Below are 14,114 nucleotides of genomic sequence, written 5' to 3' on the forward strand. Positions count from 1 at the left end.
GTCAGGTGACGTAAAAGTAATTTTAAAAATGCATTTATCATTTCTTTATCACTTAGCAGTTGCTTGCTTATCTCTTTTTATTGCCAAAAATAGTAAAGTTATTTGAGAGGACATATTCCCATGAGAACTTTAGGAGCAACTTCAGCTTTATTTTTAATGAGGATTGAGCCAAATTTTGTTCCATTCCTGAGGCAGATAGTTCTTTCTAGATTGAATTTACTTGTAATACATTGTTCCATTGCAGACTGCAGTGCGTATCATACCCAAAGAATTTGTTGTAAAGTTAAGCCACTAATTTTACTACATAGATTCCTCGTGGGAATATGTTAAGGTAACATAATTATGTCTTAGCCAAAGTGGGAAAATTTTAACTTTAAAATTTTTATATAACTCTTGATAGCTTCCTCTTGCGCTCTGTCCATCCCACCCCCAATCCCCTCTCCCCCTTCTCTCTGCATATACCAACAGGCAATCATAAAGTGGTTTCAAACATTTGTGTTCTTGATATAACCAAATGGTAGCGTTTAAAACAAAAGGCCTTTTGGAAAACTCTTTCCTTATATAAGGAATAATTATTTAATCATTAAGTGGGAGAAAGTTAAGAGGTTGAAAATTAGCCAGAGATTTCATTTAAAATGGCACATTGGATACGGTGACATATTCTGTCTGGAGATAACTAATTAAATAATGGCTGCTTGATTTGGTATTTACTAAAGGATTACACTTTCATATATCACCTGCTTTTAAAAATAACATTTATTATATCTCTTTTGCAAAGAAAATTTATGTAATGTTTTCTCTTAAATACCTGGGTGTTTGTGTTGAGGAAAAAAAATATGTATAATACTTCACTCTCATGATGAAGCTGGTTTTATTCTGTAGAAATTAGCCTCTTCATGGCTACTCCAGCCCCTATTGCTAAACAGTAATGAGTATTCGGCTTAACCCCTTAGGGGAGAGGTGTTCTTAGTCTTTGACGTGTTTTCTGTTTTTGTCCTTTCGGTGACCTTCTCTCTCTTCTCATCAATAAAGCAAATGAAGAAGCACCCGTGCCGCCAGTGTGACAAGTCCTTCAGCTCGTCACACAGCCTGTGCCGGCACAACCGGATCAAGCACAAAGGCATCAGGAAAGTGTATACCTGCTCGTAAGTTGTGGTTTCTAACGGGGGAGCAGTCCCAGGACTGAGCAGAATCCCAGCGAGGTGTTGCATGTTACCATTACTTTTCCATTCCCACCTTCTGTTCCACAGTTTCTGGATTTCATTTAATTATATCCTGTTGTTTTGACATGCAGTTTCTTGATTGGACTGTAACACTTAAAAACATTAAACTAGAGCCCTGGCCAGTGTGGCTCAGTGGGTGGTTTCCTCCCAGGCACCAGAGGTTGCCGGTTGGATTCCAGGTCAGGGCACATGCCTGGGTTTTGGGTTTGATCCCCAGTAGGGGGTGTGCAGGAGGCAGCCAATTGATGTTTCTCTCTCATTGATGTTTCTCTCTCTCCCCCTTCCTCTCTCTCTTTAAAATCAATAAAAACGTATTTTTAAAAATATTAAACTAGAAAGAAGCAATTTCTTGCATAACCTGTGTAGGTTCCTGTGTTCTTGGCTGTTACCCATTGTGTCTGTTCTATTAGGGTTTTGGAGAAGTGATGGAGTCGCAGGTGCATGGTGGAGTGAGCTGCTGGCGTGGGCACTTTGATTTGTCGCCTTGATTGACTCAGTGGTTCAGAGGGACCCTGGGGTCAGTCCTAGGCTGACCGCTTGCCCTTGGCTGTAGTTTACCACCTAATGCAGGGCAGCCCTACCTCTGCACACTACTGGCTAAGACACCAAAGGTGTGGCACTGTGCGGCCAGCACACAGTGAATGCCACTCGGGATGGTTATGAGCTACTTAGTGTGTGACGCTCAGAACTTACTGTATTACTGTTAGTGAGAAAGCTTTATCACACACTCAAACAGAACCTGCCTGAAGTGAGTTGCTATAACAAGGTTAATTACTTTTAGGCACTTCTCATAAAAGAGAGAGAACCATAAGACATGGAAGCCGCATATATGGTCTGTAGCATGTGCGCACCACGTGGCTCTGACGACTTGTGAAGGTTGGCGTCAGGTCAGCGGGACTTTGCTGGAGCTCAGTTGGGGAAAGTTTCTTGGGTAGGAAAACAGGGACCGAGACTCTCCTTCAGTGACATTGAAGCTGAGGATGATTTTGTAGAGATGAGAACCTTCTGTACATAGAGTCTGTGTGTAGAGATTGTATTGGAAGAATCAGAATTCAGAAGGAAGGCCCTGGGCTGGGAAGAAGATGAAAAAGAAGCCTGGTGTGGCATGATCCTTCAAGTGATAGATGGGTCTGTGAAGTCACCGTCAGGCAGGAAAATGCTAGGGCTGTCAGGCTAAGTTCACATGTTCCTTGGTATTGGTGCCAGGTGCCGGGTGCCAGCTGCCGGCTCCCATCGCTGCCGCGGTGAAGGGTCTCTAATGTGGAATCAGCTGAGTTTGGGGATGATCATTATAAAACCCACGGGAGCTTTTTTATTTATTTAATTTTTTTATTACTCAAGGATATTTCTTTTCATTGCTTTTCAAACAGAGAATGGGGGGGAGGGGGAGAGAGAGAGAGAGAGAGGAAGGAACATTGATGTGAGAGAGACACATTGATTGGGTTGCCTCCCACATGTGCCCAACCAGAGTGGGGAGAACCTGCAACCCAGGTACATGCCCTTGACCAGTAATCTAACCTGCAACTCTTGGGTCCACTGGCCGATGCTCTAACCATTCAGCAACCTGCCAGGGCCCACAAGAGCCTTTTTAGATGCAGAGACCACAAGCGCCTTTCATCCCCTTCACCGCAGTGGCCTTGATGTCTGGCTCATAGCATTTATTATCACTGTGGTCATTAACTCTTTTTTTTTTATTATTACTTTTTTTGGCCCTGTTTTATTAAGAAAGTAGTAAATTCATATCTTCCAAAGAAAAACTATGTTCATAATTCACAGGGCTCTTTTTGCATAAGATGAAATGAAAACTTTTCAGTACTTGACCTACTTTGGGCATCTGTTCATAGTTTTCTGCATTTGAGTCTCTGGATGAACACATGCACTTGAGCGCTGGGCTTCTAACCAGGCACATTGATGAGGCATTTGGGCGAGACACTGTCTTCTCTGTGTGACGGCAGAGTGGACAGGAATTATGAAGCTCAGCATGAAGGAGCCAGGGAGGCGCTTTCCTCATGTTAAAGTGTCTCTCATGACAAATTCTGAGCAGACTCTCTGAGTCGTGGTAAAGAAAACTTTTGAAATTGAATATTCTCCATTTTAAAATGGAAGCCATCTAGAATTAGGAATTAAGTGATACTTTTAAGCAAGCCTTGAAAAGAAAAGCTGCCAAAGTTTTTTATACAAATTGGAAACTATGGTTTATAGCAAAATTGCTGCTTCCCTTCGGAGTGTCGGTGTTCACACAGACAGTCTCGCCCCCTCTCAGTGTACTGGTGGCGGTGGAGGTCTTTCCGCCGTGACCGTGACCCCCGTGAGTTACTTTTCAGCAAGCAGGTTATGTCCTTGTCTTCGGCTCCACAGGCACTGCCCAGACTCCAGGCGGACCTTCACCAAGCGGCTGATGCTGGAGAAGCACATCCAGCTCATGCACGGTATTAAGGATCCCGACTTGAAAGAAATGACAGAAGCCACCAACGAGGAGGAAGCAGAAATAAAAGAAGACGCCAAGGTCAGACATTGTGGACGTTCTCTTTGCAGTGGAATGGTGTTGACTTGCTTTTTTCATTTAAAATTTTACACAGTTACACAATTTAGAAAATTCAGACCATGCACGAAGGTATAAAATAATAGTCTCCCTCTGCACCCCCCCTGACCTTGCCCCGTGCTCCTAAAAGGTAACCTTTGTTAAGTTTCTTCTGTGTCCTTCCAGAAATAGCTTTAGGGATCTACCTACACAAATAAATTTAAAATTTGATGTTGACTCAGAAATTGCCTCTTAGCCAGAAGAGGTGATCCATAAAGCTGGGTTATTTTCCCCTGGCAACATAGCGGTTGTGATAGGGCCCTAGTAAGGGTTGTGGTTCCTTTTTGCTTCTCTTTGTAATGATAGGAGATAAAATGGCGAATTCATGCCTTATTCTTATGTCAGTGGATAGTGAACTTGGATCAGACCACAGTATATATGTTAACCAGTGTCCAAGGCGTGTGTGTGCCGAGCACTCTTAGAGCGACCAGCAGTTCAGCAGACCTTAAGGGACCCTGCCGCCTTGGCACTGTGCTGTGTCTGAAGTGTGCCTGGTGAACCTGCGTGTGTTTTCAAGGAGTTAATCACTGAGTCAAGGCCAATCAAAATACAAGTTAGACCAATGTCACATTAGATTGTGATCCTTCCCATCACATGATGTCCAAAGGGGAGCGGGAGGGGGAATTAAAGAATGGGGGTGGAGGGGCAGCTTCAGGTCAAGGTGTATGAGAGGCTTCCTGTGAACAGGGCAGAAAAGTTGGGCCATGGAGCTGAGAGGAGGGAGTCTCCCTTTGGCTTGGATTTTTTGGGATTGAGAAATGAGGGGATTTGAGGTGGGTCAGATCTAGAAAGCTGGAAAGTTAGGAGAAAGGCATGGCCTGTTGGGGAAGGGGCATGGTGAAGGTGAGTGGGCAGGAAACAGCAGTTACTGTACCTTCCAGGGATTCTCCATCTTAGTCACCGAAAAGGCAAGATCCCTGGCGTTTCCTCTCCCACAGGTGTTTGCCAGTCCAGCCAACCCCTGCTTCTCCCTGGCCTCACCTCTGCTCTCACCTGGCCACCCTGCTCCAGCCTCAGGCCCAGGCCCTACCTCAGGCCTTTGCTTGCACAGCTTCCTGTGTCTGGGCCCTTTCCCCCACGTGGCTGGATGGCTCATCCTCCTGGAACAGGCCTCTGTTCAGATGTCACTATCACGCCATGTGTAACCTACCCCCCCCCTCCTCTCCCACGCTGCTTTGTTTTCCTGTGTGTGACACTGTAGATTGGCCCCTGGGTTGCTGCCTGTCACGCTCCATTGGAGCCTGCCTTCCATGAAGGCAGGGACTTGTTTGTGCCCTGCTGGGCCCCTGGGCTGGAGTGCTGCCTGGTGACACAGGAACTCAGATTTGTGGAGAAATGAAAGGCCTGAGCCTCGGGTGGGGTGGCAGACACGCAGCTGTGACAAAACCCCCATCCCGAAGCTCACAGAACACGTTTCCCCGGCAGCTCTAGAGCCCGAGGGAGCTGGTCGCTTGTCACCCATCCAGCAGAACGGCTTTCAGTTGTGTGTGTGTTTCTCTCATAGGTTCCCAGTCCCAAGCGGAAGTTGGAAGAACCAGTTTTAGAGTTCAGACCTCCCAGGGGAGCGATTACTCAGCCGCTGAAAAAGCTCAAGATAAATGTTTTTAAGGTTCACAAGTGTGCCGTGTGTGGCTTCACCACCGAAAATCTGCTCCAGTTCCACGAACACATCCCGCAACACAAGTCCGATGGCTCCTCCTACCAGTGCCGGGAGTGTGGCCTCTGCTACACGTCGCATGTGTCCCTGTCCCGGCACCTGTTCATCGTGCACAAGCTGAAAGAGCCTCAGCCCGTGTCCCAGCAGAACGGGGCCGGGGAGGAGAACCAGCAGAACAAGCCCAGCCCCGAGCACGAGGCGGCCGACGGCGCCGTGTCCGACAGAAAGTGCAAAGTGTGCGCAAAAACGTTCGAAACGGAAGCTGCCTTAAACGCCCACATGCGGACACACGGCATGGCCTTCATTAAATCCAAAAGGGTGAGCTCAGCTGAGAAATAGCCACAGACCTTCCACAGGGGGGATCCCTGTCCACATTGGAATAAAAAGACATTTTTGTTACAGAAAGTTTGCAGTATAATAGAGTTAACAGTACCGTCTAGGCTGTTGCAATATATTCTCTTTCAGCGTCCCCTCCTCACCCCGTCGTGTATATCCTCGATAAGTATTAAAACAGTATTTGAGTTTAAAAGAGTTTGTATATATTTAAATGAATAACTTTTTATACTCTTTGTTACATGTTTGTATCAGTATTTAGTAGAAAATGTTTTGAGTTTGGTTTTTTTTGGGGGGGTTTAGAATTTTTCTTTTTGTAGCGTTCCTTCAAAACAGAGTTCTTAGTAACGAGCAGTTCCTGAATTCAAATAAACCATTTTGTATGTTATGGATTTAAAAGGGTTAACTAATTACAGGCTAAGATAATGCCTTTTTTAGTGTTTTTAATTTTTAGAATTCACTACATAAATTGTAGGTGATCGCGGGTCTCAGAACACCTGGGGACTTCTAAGTGTCTTAGCACTACCCTCAACGTGCCTGCTCTAGTCCGGGGCGCGCGTTTCCCACGCCAGCGCGCTCCGGCGGCGTGTGGCATCCTCCAGGCCATGCCAGACGGTGTTTAAAGCGGCAGCCTTGCAGGTGAATAAAACGCGTAGGCCGGCAAGCCGGTGACGGAGGAGGGTGTCCCTGATTTCATCGCCTGGGGAAGAAGGGCGTCTGTCCGAGAGTCAGAACGAGGGCTGGTGGTCGTCTGGTCCGACTCGCAAGGCTGACTCCAAGAGCACAAGGAGATAAAGTTACGAAAGGGCTGGACTACTGTAGAAGTTACAAATACATAGTTAGACCAATAGATTTCTATAGTCAAATTTTTGTCGTGTAATTTATTAACTATTATAAAGACACAACTAAAGATATCAAGTATTTCTCCGGCTCTTGACAGGAAGACAAACATCCTAGTCGACGTAACCCTTTGCTGTCTAAAGAGTTGGCGTTCCTGTTCTGGGTGCTACTGCCAAACGTCCTGGTACTTAGAGTTGGCACGCACACCTCGGCCCACCAGCCGACGCGTGCAGCCGGCCGCGAGACCAGCCCGAGCCGCCCGGGTTCGTTCGCTCATTTCAATAAGTACATTTACCGGTGGGTTCTGCTCGGTGGAAGCAGAGCAGAGGTCCTTTTCTGTCCCTTCCGTTTGTAGTTCTCTGGGAGAGTTCTATTTTTTGGTTTTTGTTTTGTGTTTTCTTTGCCATTTTATATCTTGTATTTATCCCTGAACATGTTTTGTACTTTTTTTTTTTTTTTTTAAGAAAAATTATTTTGTGTATATATAGATACTTGCATGATATACTGTAGTCAACGTTCGGTTCCTCAGAAAGGTCTTGCTGCTGCTGTGCGGTGTATGCACTGCATCCATCAGAACTGTACTAAACACATTTCATATGTAAATAAACGTGGGACATTTGGCCCTGTGCTTCTGTGAGAGCGTTATTGATGGTGGGACTGTGACATCGTCATGAAGTTTAGGAAGTGATTCGTTTCAGGGACAGGCTGCAGGCCACTGCAGGATCTTCCCGCTCAGAAGGATGGCATATATTCGTTCTCATTAGCGATCGGCTATTGTGTCACTTTCTTGTTGACTCCATCGGGACATGGGTGTAACCCGAGGGCATGATTACTCCTCAACTTGAAATTCAATTGCTGTTACTTGTCATATTTATACTTGTATCGCTCTGAGTTGTGTTCATAGGACTTCCACATGTTTCTGCACTGGAACCTTGCAATAAGCCTGTGTGGTGAGCTGCACGGGTCTTACTGGCCTAGTTTCACAGTTGAGGAAGCTGAGCTCCGATTACATTCTTTCCCTAAGCCCTCACAGCTGGTCAGTGGCTTTGCGTATCAGAACCCATACTCTTGCTCTAAACCTCTAGTGCTCGCTCTATGTGTTTATGTACATATTGGCAAATATTCATTTACTCAACAAATAAAAAGTATGTGCAAAACACGAAACTAGAATTTTTGTTTGTGGCACTATGGCTTTTTTAAGATAACCTGGAAGTTGATCTACTTTCTTACGTACCCAGAAATGCTTGGCAGTATGAAATCGGCATCTATTAAATGCTTAGTTGAGCCTCCAAGAAAGCTTTTAAAAATGGGCAGGGGTCCAAAACGAAGACTTGAAACCCAGAGTCGAAAAACAGCACAGGATGCTGCTACCCTATGAGGAGAACTGGATGGTTCAACTGAAGGGAAAATTGGTGAACCGGAAGATAGATCATGAAGAAATTACCAAGAATACAGCACAGAGATGAGATGAAATGTATGAAAGACATTAGAAGTCCAGAACGACCAAATGAGCTCGGCCCCGCGTGGCTCAGCAGTTGAGCAGCGACCTAGGATCCAGGAGATCGCGGTTCAATTCCTGGTCAGGGCACATGCCTGGGTTGTGGGCTCGATCCCCAGTCGGGGGCCTGCAGGAGGCAGCCGATCAATGACTCTCATCATTGACCTTTCCATCTTTCTCCCTCTCCCTTCCTCTCTCTGAAATCCATAAAGATACATTAAAAACAAGCAAAAAACCCCTGACCAAATGAGAAGATCTAACAAGTTTAATAGGAGTTCCAGAGAGAGGGAACAGAATTGAGAGAGGCCATTGCAGAAAATTCCTGGCCCCTAACCAAAGTTGTGAGTTCTTTGTTTCACATGCATGCTGAGCAAAAACCCACAGTGGGACTTGTGAATTCTACCCGTTGGGCCCTAAGTGTGGGCATTTGTAATCAGGCCAAAGGGAGAACCCTGGGGCTTGCTTCATGGGTTCTTAGGAAGCTCATTTCCCTTGTTTGGTGGGGAAGATGCTGATGCTGCCAGGTAGGCTCAGGCCAGGTTGCAGAAAGCCTTGGACGCTGGACTAAGGAGTCTGTGCTCCAATAGAGGTGAGTTCTTTGGACAGGAGAGTTACATAACTAGATTAACCAGTGGCAGTGTTTAGGATGGATGGTGGGAGATTAGGTTACGCTGTGGTTACAACCCTAAATTTTTTTTGGTTTTTAAATATTTCTTTATTGATTTTAGAGAGAGAAAGGGAGAGGGAGAGAGAGAGAAACATCAATGATGAGTCATTGATCGGCTGCCTCCTGCACACCCCCGACGGGATCGAGCCAGAAACCCGGGCATGTGCCCTGACTGGGAATCAAACCACGATCTCCTGGACCCTAGGCAGACGCTCAACTGCTGAGCCACGCCCGGCCGGGCACAACCCTAAATCTTCATGGTTTATAACAAGACGTATTTCCTGCTCACATTCCTTGTCCCTTGTGGGTTGACTGGAAACCCTGCTCCAACTCTGCTTGTCCCCTTACCCCGCCTCACCATCGTTACTGTGGCAGAGGGGAAGGGCAATTAAATGCTTTGGCCCGGAACTGGTAGGTGTCACTTTTCACAACTCATTGGCCCAGACCAGTCACATGTCCCACATAATCACAAGGAGGCCAGGAAGGACAATCTAGAAGGTAGAAAGCTGGGAATATGTGAGCAGCATGAGTGACCATCACAGGAATAAGGTGGCAGCGGTGCTAACACACGGGCATGAGGACTGACCTGGGGGTGGGAGTGGCCTTGGGGAGAGGGTGCAGTTGCAGGTGGCATCTCAGTAGCATCGAGAGGGTTTCATGCTGTGGGAGACAGAGGAGCAAGGAGGATGTCTGGAAGTTCAAATCTAGGTGATTCCTTAGACTTTTTCAAGGCTTACATTACTACTTAGATATGCGAAAGTCAAAATTAGAGCTAGGTCTGGTGAGGCTTGCACTTCAGATACGCATAGGAGATGTGTTTTTGGTTGAAGGAGTGTGGGTGGATGATTTTATCAATCATGGAGTAACGGTGCTGCCAAGACTTACAAGGCGAGAAACGGGAACGTAGACCTAGGCTACGTGGCATAGGCCACTTCTTCCTCCCAGACACGTTTTCTGCAAATTCCTCACTCCTGCAGAAAGCATTCCAAAGAATGACTGACTGTCCCGCCCCAAGCACTGGCGGGCGCGTCTCCCAGGTTCTGTGGGCTAGTGAGGTGCATTCCAGGATCACTGACCAACAGAGAAATCTCTTGAAAACTGGCCAAGTCTTAAGATATTACTATTTCATATTCATATATTCATCATGCTGTGATCTCTTTAAAATGCATACTTGGGAGGGGAGAAGCAAAAGCGAAGAATTTTGTAAAATAAAATACGGCTTAAAAGAATTATTCATCCTAAAAATGGTCTGAAGATGGAGGGGCGTGTTAAACGTGGAATGCTATCTGCGCCACTTAGTCACAAACACACAGACACACACACACACACGCACCGGATGCTGTAAGGGCTCCGTATTACAGCTCGTAATTGTAAGCACACACCTTAGAACCTAGAAAATCTAAATTACTTGAAGAACGGCTCCTACTCATGCACGATTCATTCTTTGCTTAAATGGACACTTGAGCCTTCCTGGTTACTTAGGTTTCTTTTTGAAATTATAAATCTCACACCCCAACAGAGGTCATCATAAACCTTTGAGATATGACAATGTGAACTTATGTCTCTGCAAGGAGCCTCTTTTCCAGCTACCAGAAGCCCTGGGCTAGCCAGCTGTTACTCTGTAGTCACCATTGCCCCAAACCACCTATCCTGAGTGGCCCGGCCTCCATCCCCATGGTTTGGGTATGAGGCTGAACTGGAGGCAACGTTCCCCTTCCACATCTACTTCCCCTCCCTACTGTCCCTGTGGGTTTTGGCGAACGTGTTATTTTAGAAAAGGCTCAATTCACTGGCTGATGAAACTCCCATCATCTTAGCCTGTGTTTTCCCCGGAGTTTGTTCATTCACATTTACTGCCCTAGTTGGAAAGGTAGATCTGCAGGTGCTCAGTGTTAGATCCTGTATGAATTCGGGTCTTAGCAGGACACAAACAGCCTACTAGAAAAGGTTTACCTTTAAAGAAATCAAGGAGGGGGCTATATACAGAGCCATGGCCTGGAAATCTGGGGAGCCATCGCCACCCTCAGGGGCAGACCTGGAACTGTGGACTGGGGCCTCTTCATAAGAGCCAGAGCCCCAGTGAGGCAAGGAGGGTGTGGGAGGGAAATGACAGGGAGGCTGTGCCCTCACTCTCAAAGGTTTCCCGCTGGCACCTCCCACTGGCCAAAGCCAAACAGAAGCTACAGGACAGGGAAGGCCCAGAAACAGTCTGTAGTGTGGGCGAGCAGGACACAGAGCAGGACAGAGGGATGCGTGACGGATCTAGGGCACCAGGTGGGAGACACCGTGATGGTCGCAGATGCCTAGCACACGCTTTCAGAAGTGTCTGCTCTACAACTGTCTTCTTGCCGACATGCGTTTTACCCCCTAAAGGCAGGTCGTGAGCTGGAACAGGGCACTCTGCATCCCATAGTTATCTTTCCTTTCTAATTGCCTCACCAGGTTTATCCTGGAATTACACCCTTTCCCTAGTGGCTATGTTTTACTTAGGGAAACAGAAGAGCATTTCCCAGAAAACATTCTTTGCTAGTTTCTAAATTCAACCTATGAGGTTAGTTCTGACTCCAAGCAGCACTATTCATAATGTTTTGTAGCATTAAAGGGACTGATTATTCAATTTGCTGGGCTGCTTTTTGCATGCTCCTATCCCGGGGCTCTCCCTCCAGTTGCAGTGGTGAGTTACGCCACCAAGGCAAGTCTGTTTCAAACACAGTACTTTGCAGGACTGTGTATTTTTATCTAGGGGAGCCCTAGAATCTGATCCACCATGTTGCACCTCCAACTTGGTTCCAGAAGATGTCGGTTTAGACCGAGGTTAATTTTCTGACCTTCAGGTCTAGTCAAGTTTAATTGGATTGGTTATTTCTGGAGAATACACATCATTTATTTATTTAAAAATTTTTTTTAAAAAATTGATTTTTAGAGGGAGAAGGGAGAGGGGGAGAGAGAGAGAGAAACATCCATGTGATAGTGAAACATCGATCGACTGCCTCCTGCACACCACCGGGGAATGAGCCTACAACCCAGGCATGTGCCTTGACCCGGAATTGAACCTGCGACCTTCTGGTGCCTGGGACATGCTCAGCCCACTGAGCCACACCGGCCAGGCCTACGTGTCACTTATTTGATGAAACAGAACAAGGAAGGCATAGGCCAGCTGGTCGGAGAGGATGGTGGGATGTCGGCAAGAGTCAGGGAAAGCAGAGCTACGTGTGTCAAAGGGAACCACTCTCTCTCGGAAAGGGCAGAAGATGTGTCCCTAAGTCGGGGCAATGGCATTTTTCTTGATTTTGTCAGTTTGTTACTGGACAGGGTCCAGCCTGGAGCAGGTCTGCCTCAGGCCGGCCTGTAGTGTGTGGGTCCTTGACTTCGTGCAGGAAGGATTTCGCAACACGAGTCCAGATGGGTTAGAGAGTACCCTGGGGGCAATGAAACGAAGGAAGAAATTAGGGTAGAGGGAACCCCAGGGGAGAGCCTAGGCGGCGCTCTGCTTCGGCTCCCTAGAAATGTTATAGGAAAGAAGTGAGCCTGGGGGGGCTGCCTTAGCTCACTGGGAATCAGAGAAAAGGGGGTCCTGGAGACAGGGTCAGAGGGTGAGCCTGGGTCGAGCCGCCGCTGCTCACTGCTCCCCTGGTTGCAAGTCTCACGGGGACCCTTAGAAATTAGGAAGAAATAAAAAGTTCATGCCCACAAAGGGGCATGGGCGTGCTCTAGGGTGAGCCGGCATTGAGTCTCTGTCCTGAGGCTTTTTATCCGTTTGTTTCTCTCTGCAGGCGAGAATCTCAGGGGAGGGTTTCAGTCGAACGGTCATCAGTTTCCAGGTGCATTTTTAATATGCTGACGCATTAAAATGATTGTCTAGGGGAGTCTTGGATAATTCTTTGGTCTGTTTTACTGTTTTACTTTTATCTTGGGTCTGTCTGGCTTTAGTGGGGTTTTTGTTATTTGTTCCCCAACTTCCTCTGTCCCAGGGTCTGGCTGGCACAAATGGCGCTAATCGGGTCTTTGTTCTCCATTTCCCAGGCCAGGGGGGTTTGAGCTGTGTGTTCTCTGGGTAGGGAGGAGGGTATGAACCATTTGCCCGCAAGTGTCCTTGGCTGGGAAAGACAAGGTCTTTCGGTTCTCAAGCTGCCCGAACTGTTTGGCTGCGTTTAATTTTCCTGTCTCAGTTTCCCCATTCCATGTGCCCAGGGGCTTCCCTAGCTTCTTACTATCCTGCTACAAGTTCAGCATCTGATCCCTGCCAGTGCTGCAGAATCTGTCACTGTAAGACCTGGCCTTGGCCTGTGTGGCTCCGTTGGTTGCAATATCGTGTCTCTCGGCTGGAACATCGTCTCTCTCGGCTGGAACATCACTGAAAGGTTGTGGGTGTGATTCTTGGTCAGGGCAAATACCTAGGCTCCGGGTTCAGTCCCTGGTTGGGGCTTGGATTGGAGGCCACCGAGCGATGCTTCTCTCTCACATTGACGTTGCTCTCTCTTTCTCACCCTCCTTCCCCTTTCTGTAAAAAAATCAATAAAAAATATATTCTCTGGTAAGGATTAAAAAAAAAAAGAATGGACCTTGTCTCCTGCTCTGGAAGCCGGAAGGTCACGCTCCCTGACCCCTGACAGCTTAACCTCAGACGTGAGATGGTCAGTATTTGGCCAAAACGGTGCTCCTGCTTGGACTCCCCAGCAGATGATCCAAAGAGGCAGGCGCAGTTAAAGTTTATTCACTCTGGCGACACGGTGGCCATGGTCATGGTGGTTCCAGATGGAGCATTACCTTGTGAATTGCACTTGCTGGTCAGGAAGGAGAAGGGGCCAAGATGTGGGAGGAAACAATGAGGACCTTCCTCAGCCTCTCTGCCCGAGTCTGCTTTCAAGGAACCGCGGGACCGGCTTGGGTCACAGTGGGACTTCCAGACGCCGTCCCAGCAGCCTGACAGTACAGTTGCTGCAGGAGAGGCTCGCCAAGATAAGGGGAAGCGAGTGCCTGTCAATAACCACGAGACCCCAGCAGGCCTTCCACCCCGCCCCCTGTCACCTCACCAGCCTCACCTCCTACCCCTCCGTCTGGTTGTCCCTTTAATACACTCCGCACATTCCCTTCCCGGGACCTGGCACTGGCTGTTCCCTCTGCCTGCAATGCTCTTCCTTAAGTTGTAATTCTCAGATGGACTTTTCTCACTCATTTCCGGTTGGCTCAGAGGTCACCTGCTTCTGGGTCACCTTGCTGGAAAGTGCGCCCCCCCAACAGCACACCCCCTCCCTGCTCCCCACTCTCCCCTTCCTTGTGCTGTGTGATTTTTCTTCCTGGCACTTAGCACCCCT

The 14,114-nt window shown here is 47.5% G+C and overlaps 2 protein-coding genes across 13 annotated transcripts in view; both read left to right on the plus strand.

Moving 5' to 3' along the window:
* Positions 1-7,262, plus strand: part of ZNF532 (zinc finger protein 532) — a 93,328-nt gene extending 86,066 nt beyond the window's left edge. For all 12 annotated transcript variants that reach the window (XM_016223512.2, XM_087819125.1, XM_087819126.1 and 9 more), the window contains 3 exons: positions 1,033-1,145; positions 3,582-3,729; positions 5,309-7,262. In XM_016223512.2, coding sequence (XP_016078998.1) covers positions 1,033-1,145; positions 3,582-3,729; positions 5,309-5,800 — 753 coding nt within the window. In that variant the 3' untranslated portion in view covers positions 5,801-7,262. The remainder of the gene's footprint in view (positions 1-1,032; positions 1,146-3,581; positions 3,730-5,308) is intronic.
* A 3,211-nt stretch (positions 7,263-10,473) lies between these two features.
* The window catches only part of LOC107545402 (O-acyltransferase like protein-like), a 56,288-nt gene continuing 52,647 nt past the window's right edge, over positions 10,474-14,114 (plus strand). The window contains 2 exon segments of the mRNA XM_087819317.1: positions 10,474-10,482; positions 11,330-11,370. Coding sequence (XP_087675443.1) covers positions 10,474-10,482; positions 11,330-11,370 — 50 coding nt within the window.

This window comes from Miniopterus natalensis, chromosome 7, assembly GCF_054644295.1.
Source record: "Miniopterus natalensis isolate mMinNat1 chromosome 7, mMinNat1.hap1, whole genome shotgun sequence".
Classification (NCBI taxonomy): domain Eukaryota; kingdom Metazoa; phylum Chordata; class Mammalia; order Chiroptera; family Miniopteridae; genus Miniopterus; species Miniopterus natalensis.